The sequence below is a fragment of the Thamnophis elegans genome, chromosome 2 (assembly GCF_009769535.1).
Source record: "Thamnophis elegans isolate rThaEle1 chromosome 2, rThaEle1.pri, whole genome shotgun sequence".
NCBI lineage: Eukaryota > Metazoa > Chordata > Lepidosauria > Squamata > Colubridae > Thamnophis > Thamnophis elegans.
The window spans coordinates 45,504,877-45,521,126 of NC_045542.1; the positions used below are offsets into that span (position 1 = coordinate 45,504,877).

At 40.5% G+C, this 16,250-nt stretch overlaps 1 protein-coding gene across 1 annotated transcript in view; it reads left to right on the plus strand.

The window, feature by feature from the left end:
* The window catches only part of SLC38A10 (solute carrier family 38 member 10), a 94,900-nt gene that overhangs the window by 35,359 nt on the left and 43,291 nt on the right, over window positions 1-16,250 (plus strand). Inside the window, exons 7-10 of the mRNA XM_032209236.1 lie at window positions 2,629-2,731; window positions 5,261-5,443; window positions 6,573-6,684; window positions 8,601-8,707. Coding sequence (XP_032065127.1) covers window positions 2,629-2,731; window positions 5,261-5,443; window positions 6,573-6,684; window positions 8,601-8,707 — 505 coding nt within the window. The remainder of the gene's footprint in view (window positions 1-2,628; window positions 2,732-5,260; window positions 5,444-6,572; window positions 6,685-8,600; window positions 8,708-16,250) is intronic.

A 16,250-nucleotide genomic window follows, 5' to 3' on the forward strand; every position in this document is an offset into this window, starting at 1 on the left:
CTTGCTTGTGCTGTTTTTCTCCTTGTGCTCATCTTGGAAATAGAGAGATACATGTAAAGGCATTTGGACTAAATACTCTTCTTCAGTTCACCCCGAGGGCAGCGTTCTGTGATTACAAGTGTGGCGAAGAATCCCTGTAGCATAAGGAAATGTTTATCAGACAAAGGTGTCTGCTCCCAGATACCTTGATCTTGACCTGGCCTTCTGGGTGGACATTTCAGCTTAAAAATAAAATCTCTGCACAGCAAGATACACTGCTTGTTATGCATCTTGGAGTCTTGATTGGCAGAGAAGGTTTGACTTGCACATCTGATGGGTTTGAGAGTCTCTTTTACTTCTGTGCCTGGAAAGCCAAAATGTCTTGGGGCTTATTTATACAAAGCAGGGGTGGTGAGGGACTTCTGATCTTCTGTCTCTTTGAACTACCATCTTTTTAAAAACTCAAGAGTTTCCTTGTTAGATCAGACCAAAAGCTCTTCTAATCCAGCCGCCTGCCTCCCAACAGTATCCAGGCAAATGCCATGGGGAAGTTCACAAGGAGAATATGGTGGCAACAATAATTTTATGATTGGTTCTTTGGGATTAGGCAGTCAGAAGTCTTTTGCCAGTGTTTTGAGGAAAGTTTTTACTTTCATCTTTTACTGCATCCCCAGAATTTCATACTACTTGTCCAGCCTCAGAATGAATGAACAAGTCGGATCAAGGAGATTCATGAACATTCATGTTTTTATTTTTATTTTTTTTAAAAAAAAAGCGAGGTAGACACTAAAGAGCTCAAGAAGAGGCACTCATTCTCCCAGTTCCCCCTTTCTCTGAAATGGTTCTCCTTAATAAATTCTGCATCCGTCATAAGGGTGGGGATGGTTTTAATCAAGAAAATGCAGGAATTAAAAACCAACTTCTTAATCAGGGGACAATGCTTGCTATTAACATGTTTAAAATGCAAAATATCTGATTTGGTTCATAGGCTTAAAAAGGGAAATTTTCATTAACACCTTCCCCACGTGCAAAGCTGCTTGGGTACAGGCTGTGTTCCAGGATTAGTGTGTTGTTTGCTCCATAATTTTGGGCTTGCTGCAGAAAGATACAAGGTGTTGTCCTTTTTATTTTTCCTGAAGTCCTAATAGGATTGTCAAGAGCAACCCAAGTAGATTGATTTTATTTATAGACACTCCCCATTTATGTACAAATATAATTCAAGGTGGAATTTTGGACCCAAATTGTTGTGGGCAATATGTTGACTATGTAAACTGCTTAGAGAGGGCTGTAAAGCACTGTGTAGCGGTATATAAGTCTTAAGTGCTATTGCTGTTGCTATCGGAGCCCATATCCAAACATACTTTCCTCCTCCTATTTTCTCCTCAACAACAAACCTGTGAGGTGAGCTGGGCTGAGAGAGAATGACCAGCCCAAGGTCACCCAGCTTTGCCTTTTGGGGAGCTAAAGGGGGCTTGAACTCACGGATCCCCACTTTCTAGCCTGGTGTTTTAACCACTAGCCTAAACTGGCTCAAGGTTCATACTGCCTTGCCTTCATAGGGGAATATGTAGAAAGAGAGGTCTGTCGGATTTTAAATGATATTCCCCACCCCACCCCAGTTCATAATTCTGATCTGGGGTAGTTTTAGAGGTGGGAATAAGAGTGGGTTGTGTTTCACAGGCTCCCGTTTCCACTCCCACATCTAAAATCCTCTTTAAAAAAAAACCTGGAACGTATTTAGTTTTTTTTTTGTGGGGGGGATTTGAAGTTTTACGAGTTGGTCTGGGAGTAGTTTGCTTCTGGGAAACTTCCCCTCCCATTGCTATCCTTAACCTTCCCACAAAGCCAAAAATGGCCAAAACAATTTTAGCCACACCCCTTCCAGGGGTGATACTTAGACATTACTGGATATATATTTTCTTGGTTTTGTTTGTGTGTGTGGTGTTCTTTTCCTTTTTTTTTTTTTTTTGCTGCCTCCCCCCCACCCCTCCCCCCGGCCATTCAACCTTGCCAGCCTCTGAATTATATCTATGCAACCTCCAGCTGCTGTAGTAAATTATATACCTGATGTTGGGAACAAGCTTATATAAGCGCCCAAACCCCGTGTAATTGGCTCCTTCAGTTTTCTGGGAGCTTGGGCTCAAGCATTAGCGCTGAAATATGACAGGCACAGTGTTTAGTTTTGGTTGTTTAACTTTTCTCTTTGACAATCCGATGCTTTCGCTCCTTCCCTGCTTCTTATTCTGTAAACACCGTATTGCTTTAATTATCAACCTAGGATGCTTCAAGAGCAATAATCCCCAGAGTGCTGTTTGGAGCTTTGCCACTGTTGTTTGACTCAAAAAGTGGTCATTCCAGTTGCAACGTCACTTCCCCCCCCTTCCTTCCTTCCTTCTTTTTTTCGAAATGTGAAATATTTACATTGTACACGTGGCAGTGGCACAGAGGAGGAGAGCGGGCGTTACTTGTGCAACACTTTAAAACTTGGGAATGTTTGAGATCTCCTGGCGTTGGCAATCTAAACCACTCTAGCGTGACAGGAGTCTTGTGGGGAGATGCTGGGATTACCTTAATAGTGGCAACTGCACGCTGGATTGAATGTTTCTCTTCCTGACAATGTTCTAACCAATGTTTGACTGTGTCTTGCAGCCAGGTCTTTCCAACTTACGACAGTCTGGATGAGCCATCAGTTAAAATCATGAGCTCCATTTTTGCCGCCTCGCTAAAGGTGGTCACTGCCTTTTATGTTATGGTGAGAATTTTTTATTTATTTGTTTTTGAACTCTTTCCTGCCCTGTCCCCTTTGCTACATTAAAAAAAACCAAAACCATTAAAAATGTCTTGTGGGGGGGGAGTTCCTAAGGAATTAACTGTGACGAACTATAAACTATTCTGCCAATTCAGAATTTGCAAACCCTAAATTCCATTAAGCAGGGCTGGGACATGGTACATGTGATTAGTGTCCATATATGGTGCTCAAATTTCCCTACATCTTAACTAAGCAATTATTTTGATAATATGGATTAGCAAATGCTGCCAGAACTGTCTGTATAAACAAAAATGCTGGAAGAGATCACAACAGGGTCTGCTTCAGCAACAAAGCATCTATATCTTGCTCTTAGTTGAAGTACTTGTCTCTGGTAGAGCCCAAAAAGGAAAGCCCTTCCGTCCTTCTTTCCCTCCTTCCTTCCTTCGTAACTCAAGGCAGTGAACATAATTAATATTCATTTGCTCCAATTTTGTCCACAACTAACAACCTTCTGAGGTGGGTTGGACACAGAGTGAGTGACTGGCTCAAAATCACCCAGCTGGCTTTCACACCTAAGGTGGTACTAGAACTCACAGTCTCCTGGTTTCTAGGCCAGCCCCTTAACTCTTACACCAAACTGACAGTGTATGGCCTCTAAACTAGAGGTGCACACTGTTTGATTTTTCAGTAATGTGTCAAATGTTTTACCCCAAAACGTGGGTAACTTGAGTTATTATTAAAAGTCTTAAAGGCAATGTATGTGATTATTCCATCTAAAGTTTAATAAGTTCCCCACTTGATACATTCAGCAATGACATTTGAAGGGATTATAGGAGCTGCATTCTAAATTTGTGCCTGTCTGGGCAATGCTTGGCAGTTATTACATTTCGCAGTTGTAGCCATGTCTCAGTACCATTGAGCTATTCATACTTGGGGGCAGGGGAGGAACAATAAGCTTTGCTTATAACTCTCCCAGTGCTACATTGTGAAATGAATGACATTATTTTCTGATAAGAAAATAACCAGAAAAAAAATTGCTGTCCACATTGCATTATGGAACCCAGTTAAATATATAGCTTATCCTGACAGGCATGATCAGCTCAGATTGCTGGGTCCATCACAGGGGTGAAATCCAGCAGGTTCTGACAGGTTCTGGAGAACTGGTAGCAGAAATTTTGAGTAGTTCAGAGAACCGGCAAATGCCACCTCTGGTTGGCCCCAGAGTGGGGAGGGAATAGGGATTTTGCAGTATCCTTCCCCTGCCACGTCCACCAAGCCACGCCCACAGAACTGGTAGTAAAAAATTGAATTTCTTCACTGGTCTATTACCATACCTGTTTTTTTAAAAGGGTGAACTTTGGAGTTCAGGCTGCTATCTTGCCTTCTGTGATAGTACTAGATTGGAAAAAGCTTGACAAATTCTTTGTTTTCTCTATTTCCATCTGATAATGTGTGATGATGTCATGAAATGCATTTAAGATGATGGAATAAAATAAAATGGAAGTTACTGTAACATTTTTACCTTTGGGAAAGCTTTGCTGGAAATTGTCATAGCCAAGTGCTCAGAATGACCCTCATCTTCCTATAATATTTGGAACTTTATGTTTTACTCATAAACCTGTTCCATGATTTACATACATACATACATCTGTTCCTATAAATATTGCTCACTCCATCTGTAAAACATCTCCTGGAATTTGGAAATATAGAAGGAAACCCACTATAGATAATGTGGTGTTCCTAAAGCCAGAGAGTATTGGCTTAAAGCAAAGGAATGGCTGGAACAAATTACAGAACAAAAGATCGAATTTAAACCGGAACTATTCTTATTGGGCATATTAGGTGAAAAAATGAGTAAAAAATCTCAATGTATAATGTTAAATATACTAACTGCAACAAGAATTGTATTCGCTCAAAATTGGAAACAGAATAATGTCCCTTCAGATGTAATGATAATAAGAAAGCTACGTGAATGTGCAGAGATGGATAGGTTGATCATGGAACTGAAGGATAGAGAAGAATTGGAATATTATAAAGTGTAGAGTAGCTGGCATAAATGGCTGGACGATAAACGCAAAATACTGTATAAGAATTAATAATTATTTACAACAAATACTACACTGTATATATCTGTAAATATTATTATATTCTAAGTGATGTTATAATATAGATTATATTAGAGAATATAGAAATAGAGCTTATGTAAATATGAATGATATTAATGATACCGATATGGAAATGCTGTAATGAGTGGAAATTTGTGTTTTGATTTTAATAATAAGTTCAATGAAAAATATTTTTAAAAAGATAATGTGGTATTCCTGACAGTTTTCTTAAGAGACAGGTTTGAATGGGTGATAGGTGTTCCATTCAGAGATAAGGAATATGAAGGATATAATTATTAAACAATTAGAGAAAAAGATAGCTCTCTCTTGGACTAGGGAACAGGCCCAAGGGTTGCCTAAAATCTATTTCCAAAAAAATATATGTATCTATATCCTCCAAAACTAATTTCTGTTTTTTGTTGAACAGGTTGGGTTCTTTGGCTATGTGAGTTATACTGAAGCCATTGAAGGCAATGTACTTATAAACTTCCCTTCCAACGTAGTGACGGAGATGATACGTGTGGGGTTCATGATGTCTGTTGCAGTTGGATTTCCGATGATGATTCTGCCATGCCGGCAGGCTTTGAATACGCTTCTTTTTGAGCAGCAGGTAAAATGGTATAAACTGGCATGAAATAGATTTCAGGCTTTTCTCCATAGTTTATCCTAAACTGAAGAATTTTGTGCTTACCCTGCCCTCTCCTTCACTCTTTATATCTCGTGCAAAAGGAACAAGTGGATTTCCCCCACATTTTAGATTCGGAGATTGCCTTCACTTTGGTGGTGTCTCCATCTGATTTCCCGTGGTTGCTTTATTTTTATTTTTTTTAAAGGTTAAGAAAACAGCAGAATTTGCTCTTGCATAGAATCAATTTTGCTGGGGTGAGGAAGACTAAGCAAAAACTTTGTTCGAATGCCTGAAAAAGAACACGAAGTAATGTTTAGGATACTCTGTAACCTAGGTTGATTAGGCCTTCCTGTGCATGAGTTTTAGGCCTGTGAAGACAGTATCCATTGACTGCTAGTTAGGAAGTAGACATTAATCTAAACCTTCATAACATCCCAAGAAATTTAAAAAAAAAACTTCAGACCAGCATTCAGTTGTTGCAACCACGCCCTAGGCAAGTGGTAATTATCTCCTTTCTTTTATCTTACCATTTTGTTCCTCCAAATGTAATCACTTTTCTAAGAAGCCCAGTCTCTGGTCAGTGACTCTTTTGCCATTCAAATGCAGTGTGGTAATCCATTTTTACCATGGACATTATCACTATGTAGCTCATCAAGTACAATCTTTGGCCTGCTGAACTATAATGAATCTTGTCCACTACTATACAGATTTGTGATATAGCTGACATTGTTTTGAAGTATAATTGCCTTAATATTCGCTCTACACTATTGTGAGGCAAAGTTTTAAAGACGATTTTAAACAGTTATGAGAGTTACAATTAACAAGAAAAAGACAAATGAGAAATATGCTTTTCATTAGTTATATTGGACTGTTATCTTCCATACTGGATGGTTTTTCAGACGTCATTAAATCATGCTGGTTGGATTATTTTACAGTTTTAAGTCTAAAGCTTTTGTGAATAATTTCCGAATAGTAATAAAATGGTTGGTCAAGAGAACGCATTGGGAAGAGATTCTAATTTATCGGGTCCCCAAAAAGATTCCTGAGAATTTGCAGGTGTGTGGGGGATCTGTTCATATGCTTGTTTTATTAATCCTTTCTTTTTAAACAGCAAAAGGATGGGACATTTGCCGCAGGAGGTTATATGCCACCTCTCCGATTTAAAGCTCTGACTCTGGCAATTGTGTTTGGGACCATGGTTGGTGGCATCATGATCCCAAATGGTAAGGGAAATTTTGGAATTTTTGGACTCTTTAATCCCTGGTTTTAAAAAGCTCATGTGTATTTATGTGATTGCTGTATACGAGCATATATTAGAATAAGCCCAATATGTGTCTGCAATCAACTTCCATTAAATGTACAGACTTACACCTACAGTGAATACATTCAGAATGATCATACTTATACCATGTAATATATTAAGTATGGTATTTCCTGTTTATTTTCAAACTTCCTTTTGCTTCTTGTTTCTAGTAATATGTATGATCTTATATATGTTGTCTTGAATTTTAGTATCTCTCGATAAAAATATTCCTGGTTACACATTCCCTTTCTGAGATGCTTGTAAATATCTTAATACGTACATAGTGCTAATGGCTAACCTATTTAGAAAGACAAGATACATTATCTTTTTAGGAGTTCTGTACAATACAGGTAGTCCTTGACTTACATCCAGTTGCTTAACAACCACTTGAAATTACGATAGGCACAGACAACTGCTTTACAGCCTATATAACACTCCCGACCATTGTAAAATATTGTGTCTCCATCCCCACAGTCATGTGACTGCATTTGGAAGGCTTTCTGATTGTTGCATCCCATAATCATGTGACTATAATTTGCAATCGTTTTTTGCCAGTTATTGGCAAAAAACACTTATTCTGATTCATGCTTATGACTGTGGCATTTGCTTAACGACCACTGCAAAAATGTCAAAAAAATCAAGTCCAGTCATATGGGTGCCTCAACTGATGGCCGTAACAATTTACGGTGCTAACTGGAATTGTAAGTCATGGATTACCTGCAGTCTGGGGCTGGGATATTGGTATTTTTCATCAATGAACTGGTTCAAAAAAGAGAAGTGAATATATTACAGTATACTGCGTTAATGGCATTATTTTAGGTATAACACTTAATAACTTTTCTGGAGGATACCAGTTCCAGACCTATGTGGAAAAAAAGGAAAAAAAATAGAAAAAATATTTTTTTTCTTGCTCTCAGTCACGAGATTCTGCTATGTTAGAACTCCAGAGTAAGATGTCTTCCAATTGTTTTGCGCCTTCCAAATGATTTTAATTTCAGTTCCCATAAGCCCTAGACAGTATGGAAGGACTTAAGGAATTTGAAACCATCTGAGGGCATCACTTTGCTTATTCTTATCCTATATTTGCACAAGAACAAATATCTGGATCCGTACTAGAACTAGAGTACCCATAAATCCATATCTGAGGGAATGAGGTGGTTTAGACATAGGAAATATAAATATTTTTTTAAAAATAAAATATTTCCAGTATCCTCTTAAGCATTCTTTCTTATCAAACAGAAGTATTGTGACAAGTGTATGCTTTTCACTCTATTTTAATGCATACTTAAGGATGAAGTAGTATCCTAATCTACTGTATTTATGGTAAGTATGGAGCTAAAGACGTTAGTTCATCACATCATGAACTAATTATGTGCTGATGTGGTTATTTTATTGCAGACAGTAACATAGATTACAGTCACCATAGATTGCTTCACCAATAGGCCCAGAGCAGAAAACAGAAAAAGTTCATTCTTCACAGTCTAGACCTGTGATGGCGAACCTATGGCATACGTGCTAGAGATGACATGCAGAGCCCTCTCTGTGGGCTCAGCCAGCTGGTCTTTGGGTTTCCAATGTGCGCATGCATGCTGGCCAGCTGGTCATTGGGTTTCCGACACGCCAGATGGTCGTGCACGCCTTCTGGTTTGGGCACTCTGCGCCCTAAAGGTTCGCCATCACTGGTCTAGATCAAGAATGGCCAAAGGGATCTAATTCATATTATGTGACTTTGAGCACCTGCCTCTAGTTTTCCCCTGAATCATTTCAATGGAAGAGTTTATTTATATGCCGTTAACTGGAACTTCTAATAATTTTCCTCTTCCTCTTCTCTGCTAGTGGAGACCATCTTGGGCCTAACAGGTGCAACGATGGGAAGTCTCATCTGTTTTATCTGCCCAGCTCTTATTTACAAGAAAACCCACAAGAATGCCCTTTGCTCACAGGTCAGTGCCAATTGTAATTAACCCTTACTCCATCTCCCGTTTATAATAGAGTTTGGGCATCGGGTTAATTTCTATGACGACAAGGAACCCAATCGACTCTCTTGTTCCGGATGGATGGCAGACATGGAAGGCAGGGCAAGGATTCTAACTCGAACACCTCATGATCAAGAATTCAACGTTTGTGGGTTGTATACCTGCATCTTCTAACCTTGGAATGCCCCTCCTTTTATGTCTGGCAGACTGCAATGCATTAACAGCTGATTCCCGACGCTGCCTCAGCCTGCTCCTTGCTATTGTGTCCCCAACATGAGAAAGTGCAGGAAGCATTTTAAATGCTTATAACTCATCTGCTTCTTTGGGACTGTGGCTGAAGCAAATACATTTTGGTACTGTGGGCTTTTTTTTTGTTTTGTTGCATCCCCAAAATAACAACTGCAAAAAAGGAGCATGCATATTACACATGCGCACATTGTTATAGAAATAGATTTTCCTTTGTAGAAACTGTTTGAAAAACAAGGACCCAAAGCGTCCTTGTCTTCCCCCGTCCCCCAAAGATAGGACTGGTTCCACTTCCTGATTTACTGCAGCCACTAATTTTTAAATGGAGCTGAAATTAAGGTATTTGCTGCTCCTTCTGACCTTAGTGTAGCAAACTGACATTTTCAGGGAAATTCAGCCTTTCTCTGAGAAGAAGTGGGTGATAATGTTTTTTCTGCTGCTTATTCACTGTGTTTTCTCTTTGAAACGTAGACTCATAGCATCCTTTTTGATGGCATGCAGTTTTTTTTAAAAAAGGAAAGGGATCGGGAGTTTTCAGGCAACTTTGTTGGTTTATGTCTTTGCTGTTATTTTGTGAACCAAGCCCAAGTGACGTTAGGCACAGCAGACTGGCATCACAAGACCAATGAAACAGCCATCCCTATTTTAGGATGAAACCTCATGTTGCGTCATTCTTCTCCACTCTTGACACTTGCAGCATGTGGGGCAGGCAATAGAACAAAGGCAGCAAAGTAAAATTTGATTTGGATACCGTTGTATTCCAGGACTGCCCATTCCCTCATAATGCTTTTTGGCACTATTTCATTACCTCCTGTATCATTGCATGTCCAGTTCACTTTCAAGTTAGTTTTCATAGATGTTTGTTGTCTTTGATTGCAGGGTGTGTGTGTGTGTGTGTGTTGTTGTTGTTGTTGTTAACTTGCAAACCATCCTTAGTATCTTTAAAATGGCTAGTGTGTCTTTTATCTGTCTGCATAGAATGGATATGGCTGTGGATGTTTGTTAGTGTGCATTTACATGCATTTGCAAATCACTCTTCAATTGAAGATAGTTTCTTTTTAACTCACACAGATCATTATCAAGATTGGGTCAGTTGCCAGTTCTGCTGCCATGATGTAATTGAATGGCCGGTTGACTGACTTGTGCTGGGTGAGGGTATAAGTGTCATAATTCAAGGTGCAGCTTTGAAAAGCTGAATCAAACATGTACTCCTCCCAATTCTTCTTGAACGGAATCATTCCCATGAGGAGGAGGGGGAAGTGCATCCCCAGATGTTTTTGTTGGTTGGGTATCTAATGCCACCAACCACAGTTAATTGTTGCAGACAGCTGGTCAGTCAATAGTTGGCAGAGAGCCAGAGCCCCGGAAGGCAGCTTGGATTAAACAATGTGGGTAGTTCTCTTACAAGCTTTGAATGCTGGAAAGTTGATTCAATAATTGAGCAACTGGGGGAAGGGCTAAGAATTCTGCCAGATTTGTGAAAGTGCTGATGACTTGGGAATCTTTCTCCTTCCTGTGGTTTCATTTGTAAGACTATATATTCTCTTGGTATGGTTTTTCTGATGCAGAAAGCTTGCATGTGCTCTCTCAAATGATTTCTCAAGCAAGAGAGAAGTCTCTGAATATTCTACATTTAACATATCAGAGGAAAAAAGCCGAGATACTCTTGACTAGCTTAGTGGATCTTTTATTGGCTAGCGTGTCATTTATGACAAAGATGCTCAAAAAGATATTGGGCTTGTTTGACTGATGAAAGAAATGTCTTTCTGGGTTCGGCTCCAAGTGGGGAAAAAAAAAACTGGAGACATGGAGGCTGCTTGGAAAGATGGTTTATTGGTGGACAGGACCACATGGCTTGAGTCCTGAACAGAAAACGTGATCACATGCTTCAATATTGGTGGAGAAAAGTGAAGAAAAGGCTGAGATGCTGAGTCCCTGGTTTTATGCCCTCTCTGGCCTTTGATCTTGAGCTTGTATTCTGATTGGTTGTCAGACTCCCATGGAGCCATTGCCTCCCAGGGGCAACTCTCTAGGCTGCGTTTTGAATCCAGGTTTGGTTGAGTTCTCAGATGCCATGTGGCGAGTTGGGTAAAGGGCCAATATTATCATGCCTTAATCCCATCACTCTGGAGCTGAAGGGGAGAACTCTTTATTATGTAAAGGGACTAGCGTGGCCATCTTAATGGCCCATTGACAAAGTGGGTCGGGGCAGGAAGCTACAGGGAGCTATTCTGTCTTTTAAAACATGTTTCTTCCTTTTCACATCCAGAGAAATATTCTGCCTTTTCAATATTTCCTAGGATATTTCATTTTTCTGGGAAAGGGCTGGATGATAACTTCCTACATGACTACCGTATTGCACTTTATAGGGAGCTACCTTTGAGGAATGTGCAGAAGCTCTACTTTGCGCAAAATGTGAGATTTTGGATTGCTAATAGGCACAGGACATCTTGACTCCAACATGCTAATGTTGAAATATTTGCAGTAATTATCAGTAGTTTTCCAAGGTGTGGTATTTGGTTTTGAGGAACTGTCTATCTTTGATATGAATCACCCAATTTTAGTTACCAAGGTAGTCCTCCAATTACAGCCACAATTGTGCGTAGAATAGCGGTCGTTGAATGAAGTGATTGTTCATCAAGGTGCTACATGACTGCTTCATTCAACGACCACGATCCTAGCTCTCTCAGTTGTGGTCCTTAGGCAACTGTTTGGGTCATTAAATGGACAGGGAAAGGGGATGAGTTTCCCACCACATCTGGGAGCTGGCCCCTCTCTTTGCTCCACTAGGGAGAATCCTGGAAGAAATCTCCTGGTGCACTAGAGTAATGGACCTCAAATCTGGCCAAAATTGACCCCTCAATTCTGAGCCTTTCAGAACGCTGATATTTACTAGCATTTCTGTTCTGACTGAGGCTTCCCAAGAGCATGAAACAAACTCCTTATCCCAACAAAAACCCTTTTATTAATTTACTGTGAATTTTGCTCATTCACATCCAGCAAAGTCTTTCATGGGAGGATTTACAGTCACAGATCTCATCTAGAGAGATGAGGGCCAATATCTGCAAAACTTGGCAAGGAGTATTGGAGAGTCATGAACCAATTAAGCAAACTAATTGTCTCCTGCAAACTCCATTCCCCTTTCATTCCTCTTTTATTTCCTCTGGGAGGGGCCATTCATCATCCATCTGGGGCCTTACGTCCAAGTCGACCCCTGTTCTTTAGCTGTTCCCTTCATCTGGCAACTCTGCGCCTGTGCACACTGGGAACAGGCTCCAGCTGTTCATCTGCCTCACTGATGTCTGACTCTGAAGGCAGCTGATAACTGGCAGACGGTTCTGGCCCCTTCTCTGCCTCTGACACAGAGCCCTCAGAGCCTTCCCCAGACTCCAGGACTGGCCCATGCTCCTCCCCAACCTCCTTACTGTCCGAATCTGCTGCCAGTTATGCTGGTGGGCCACAACAATTTCTCCATTTGGGGAATGGACTTTATTAGGTGAGGAACCCTGTATAGTCTCCTCATCAGGCATGTGACTGTACAATGAACTTGAAGCCAGGAGTTCAGATCCCGACGAAGCGGTAGTATATATCTATTCAAGAGTTATCCCCTTTAAAGAAATTTCTGCCTAACAATGTGAAGAAAGGGTTTTTTTTTTGTGGAGGGGTCCTTTACATCTGTGCCAACATTTTTATATCCTTATAGGATCCTGAACAGTGTAACCATTAGCGATCTCTACCCATTGCTTCTTATTTCATATCTCTTGAACGGCCTTCAGAAGGCATGCTATTTCATGAAGTTGGATTTGAGAGGCACGTACCCTTTGATCAAGAATGAAAGAGAGACACAAATATTTAACACCATTCGGGAACAGACATGACAAATTTGAATGCACAGTAATACTTTTGGCTTGGCTAATTATAGGGTAGTCTTCTCCATTAAATATTTCCTGCTTTTTTTTTGGAGGGGGGTGCGGCGGAATATATGTTGTGGTTTACTGGATGATATACTGATCTTTTCAAAAACACTATCTTTACATGAAAGATGCCTTAGAACAATTCCATGAACACAGACATTTCATTTGGTTGGGAAAATGTGCATTCAATCTTCCCCGGTTAAACTATTTAGAGCACAGGAACCTACAAAAACACAGTTTATAGCCAAGAACCTAGAAATGTGTGAAGGATGCCATGCAGTTTCAAAGCTTTGTGAATGTGTATTAAAAAAAAGTCATCTCTCACTTTGCAGGGTTTACAAGACTGCTGTCTCAACTCTTAAAACAAAGGACAGTGATTTAGATTGTCTACTCAAGAGCAAGAAGCATTTCAATAATTGCAAATCCTTTTCACAGCCATTGCTCAAACATCTAAACCCGTCCTGCCCCCTTGTGGTGGAAACAGATCCTTCAGATTTTGCATTAAGAGCCCATTCTTCTCCATACAGTGAAAAAAGGCGTGGAGTGGGGAGGAAGAGAAATCTGCCAACTAACAACTGTTTAGTGACTGTTCAAAGTTACAACAGCACTGAAAAAGGTGACTTATTACCATTTTTCACACTTACGGCTGTTGTAGCATCCCTATGGTCAGGTGATCAAAATTCAGATGCTTGGCGACTGGTTCATATTCAGGACGGTTACAGTGTCTCTGGGTCATGTGATCCCCCCTTTGCCACCTTCTGACAAGCAAAGTCAATGAGGAGTCCAGATTCACTTAACAACCATGTTACTAACTTAGCAACTGCACTGATTCACTTAACAGCTGTGGCAAGAAAAGTCGTAAAAGGAGGCAAAACTAAATAAATGTCTCACTTAGCAACATGCATTTGGGGCTACATCTCCTACACTGAGCAATTTATCCAGTACAGGTAATCCTTGACATACGACCACAATTGAGCCCATAATTTTAAGCAATACATTTGTTAAGTGGGTTTTATCGCCTTTCTTGCCATAGTTGTTAAATGAATCACTGCAATTGTTAAGTTAGTAACATGGTTGTTACATGGATCTGACTTCCCCATTGACTTTGCTTGTCAGAAGGTTGCAAATGGCGATCACACAGGACACTGCACTCATTATAAATATGAGTCCATTGACAAGAATTTTGATGACATGACCATGGGGATGTTGTAACAGTTATAAGTGTGAAAAATGCTCATAAGTCATTTTTTAAAAGTGCTGCTGTAACTTTGAACGGTCCTGAACGAACTGTTGTAAGTCGAGGATTACCTTTATAGGTGTACACAGATCATCAGAATTGGAAATTCTGCCAAGAAGCACAATATCTTGTCACATTAGGTCAGACGCCTTCAAACTTGGCAACTTTGTTGTCTGGACAATTCTGTTTGTGGCTGCCATTGTATTTTTTTCTTTTTAAAGTTCTAACCAATCCAGAGTTTTTATAAGCAGGCAGCCTCTTCTTCTTCTTCTTGTGCCATATCCATCATCGGATGTTGGCGATCCTATTTTTATCAACAGCTGCACGAAAAGGTGCTGCTGAGTTTTGTCTAAACCAGTCCTTTAGATTTTGAAGCCGTGATGTTCTTCTTCTGCCTGGACCTTGTTTGCCTTCAATCTTTCCTTGTAGGATTAAGTGAAGTATGCCGTATTTTTTTGGGTGTCGCATCACATGTCCAAAACATTCCAACTTTAGCTTTCTTAAGGTTTTGATGAGGCAGCCTCTAAGTTATTAAATTAAACTAAGCTAAAACTAAATTAAAGTTTCACTACACTTATATCTTCTGTTTCCTTAATCCAAATATTCTTCTAAATGTGTATTTGCAACTTCCGTTGAGGTTTATTTTACTAATTTCTACATTTCTATCATAGAGTTCACCAATCTTTCCAAGTTGGTGGTCCGGAGCCGGGGGGGGGGGGGGGGAGGAAAGAGTGGATGGTTTTGTGGGAGGGGCAGGCGCATGCACCTGTTGCTCACACAAGTGGAGTGGCAGGCACTCACGTGAGTGGCTCCACGAGTGCCCTCAACGCTTGTACAAGTGGAGCTGAGCATGCATGCGCGCCAGCTGGCCATTCACATAGCCCAGTTGCGAATAGGCTATCGCCTACTAGGCCCATAGATTGGGGAACCCTGATTTATGACACATAATTTTGCAGCTGGTCCCACTTGGAATATTTATGGAATTAAGATGAGTCTTAGAAATCTAGACTAAAACATTCTAATTGGATCTGTTTTTCACTCTTGACTTCACAGTTGGTACCATTTCTGAGTCATAATGTTCCAAGAGGGTTAATACATGTTATATTGCAGCTTTTATCCAAGCCTTTTCCAAATAATTACCAGAATCAAGTTTCTCTTTTTTTACCGCTTTTATATATTGAGTGTTACCTTCTTACCAAAGTGGTACCTATTTATCTACCTACTTGCATGTGCATTCTTTCGAACGGCTAGATTGGCAGGAACTGGGGCAAGGATGGGAGCTCAGCCTACTGTGTAGCTCTCAGATCTCAAACTTGGGGTGTCGGATTTCCAGGCAACAAGCCTTAACCACTGAGTCACCGCCCAGGAGTGTAACAGCGCTCTATGATGTCATGCTGGCCACATGACTGCAGAAATGTCCTCGGATAACGCTGGCTCAATAGCCTTGAAACGGAGATGAGCACTGCCCCTTAGAGTCAGCAACAACTGGTGGAGTTTACCTTTTTAAATATATTTATTATAGTTCTCAAGACAGTTTTCTGTCAGAACCTGGAGTTTCTTCTGTGGATTCTCTGAACCGATTCGGTTCTCATGGGTGTGAAGAAGTTTGGCCCAGCTGTCATTCTGCCTTTAAGGATGGAAAAATGATTTGCTACATTTTTTATCTTTGAAGAGATTCCTCAAGAATTCCTCATATTCTTGAAGTTGACATACTGTATATTTCGGACTATAAGACGCACCAAGATTTTGAAGAGGTTAATTAAAAAAAAAATGTTTTTGCCCTCCTTGGCCCCTAGGAGCACTCTGCAGGCCTCCCAAACCCTTTGCATGCCCCGTTTTTTGTGAAAAACGGGGCATGCAGACAGATTGGGAGGCCTGCAAAGTGCTTCTGGGGGCCGGGGAGGGCAAAAACGCGATCGGGGGGAGGCAAAAAATGAGTCAATTTTTCACAAAAACGGGCCCGTTTTTTGCAAACACTGGGTGTGCAGAGGTCTTAAAAGGCCTGTAGAGTGCTCCTGGGGCTGGGGAAGGCAAAAATGAGCGGAAAATGGCCTTTTTTTTTTGCAAAAACAAACTTGTTTGTTGCACAAAAGGGGCATGCAGAGAGTTTGGA